The sequence below is a fragment of the Gadus chalcogrammus genome, chromosome 16, assembly GCF_026213295.1.
Source record: "Gadus chalcogrammus isolate NIFS_2021 chromosome 16, NIFS_Gcha_1.0, whole genome shotgun sequence".
Taxonomy (NCBI): domain Eukaryota; kingdom Metazoa; phylum Chordata; class Actinopteri; order Gadiformes; family Gadidae; genus Gadus; species Gadus chalcogrammus.
Genome location: NC_079427.1, coordinates 17050654 through 17051926, shown reverse-complemented (window position 1 = coordinate 17051926; position 1273 = coordinate 17050654). Strand labels below are relative to the sequence as shown.

At 48.5% G+C, this 1273-nt stretch overlaps 1 protein-coding gene across 2 annotated transcripts in view; it reads right to left on the bottom strand.

Moving 5' to 3' along the window:
- Positions 1 to 357: 357 nt before the first annotated feature.
- shox2 (short stature homeobox 2) overlaps positions 358 to 1273 on the bottom strand; it is a 5117-nt gene continuing 4201 nt past the window's right edge. The window contains exons 4-5 of one of the 2 annotated variants that reach the window (XM_056612184.1): positions 1079 to 1167; positions 358 to 654 (exon numbers count right to left, since the gene is read on the bottom strand). In XM_056612184.1, the coding sequence (XP_056468159.1) occupies positions 361 to 654; positions 1079 to 1167 (383 nt within the window). In that variant the 3' untranslated portion in view covers positions 358 to 360. The remainder of the gene's footprint in view (positions 655 to 1078; positions 1168 to 1273) is intronic. The other variant, XM_056612183.1, reaches the window with a different exon arrangement.

The window sequence follows — 1273 nt, the reverse complement described above, 5'->3', positions numbered from 1 at the left end:
GTGTGTGTGTGTGTGTGTGTGTGTGCGTGCGCGCGCAGGGGACCTTGGAACCGAGGAGCCTCGCTCCCTGCTCCCATTCCCCCCCCCCCCCATGCGCATTTGGCGCCCAAAGTTCACTTGCGCGTGGCTCATGCCAGTCTTTCCATCTTTGTTCATAATTATTATTTTTTATAAATAGCCTATATTTCTTTACTTATACACGCTTGTCCTTCATTTAAAAACAAAGAAGAAAACATAAATAGTGTCCTTGATTTTTCTCTTTGTAAGCGACCTTTCGGTTGTTGTTGCTGTTGTTTAACGCTCAGTTTGATGACTCGCCGTCAACAGCAGTGACCTTCTGAAAAGCTGCGGGTCCTGGCGTCACAGTCCCAGCGCGGCCGTGTGTTTTTTGGCTTTGAGTCTCAAGTCGGCGATGCTTGAGTTTTTGTTGGTGTTCTTGGCCGCCGCAGCCGCGGCCACCACCGAGGCGGCGGAAGCAGATTCAGCCGCGAGCGTAGCCAAGGGCAACCCGAACGGCGGCGCGGGAAACATCATGTAAGGCGCGTGCGCCGCCAGGTGAGAGTGGAGGTGATGGTGCGCGTGCGCCACTGCGCTGTCCAGCTGCAGTTGCGCCTGCACCTGAAAGGAGAAGGGCGGCACGTTGCAATGACTATCCTACGGGACGCACGAACGGGAGAGAGGGGGGAGAACACGCGTTAACTTGGTGCAAAAGGGCTCAATAATTCACAGGTAACGTTGTTGTTCATCACTGCCGTTCATCTGAATGGGTCACTGGTTATTAGCTTGTAAACCATCACAGTTTAAATTAATACATTTATTTCGTTTAGAGCTAAATAGATGCAACCACGGCAAAAGTATTTCATTTTTTTAATTTACAATCATTCCTTAAAAAAGATAAAGACATTTTCTAAACGTTAAACGCCGTCATGCTTATACTGGCAAAATATCTAGCGACTATTGCAACAAGAGTTTGGCTACACTGGAAATCGATTCTCCATAAGACTTGGACAGGGACTGTGCCAAGACAGCAGTCCGGGAATCAGAGTAGTCAAAGACTGCACGCTTGAAAGTCACTTGCCTGTTGGAATGGCATCCGCAAGGCCCCCACGTTCACATACGGCGCGACACGACAAGCTTCAAACTGATTCGCTGCTCCAATGAGGACGCCTTAATAGAGAGAATAGATTAGCATGATGGAGCGTGTGAGATATGCAGGCCCACTGGAAACACTATAAACTTAAAGATTTGTAGAGAAAAATTACAACAATACTTG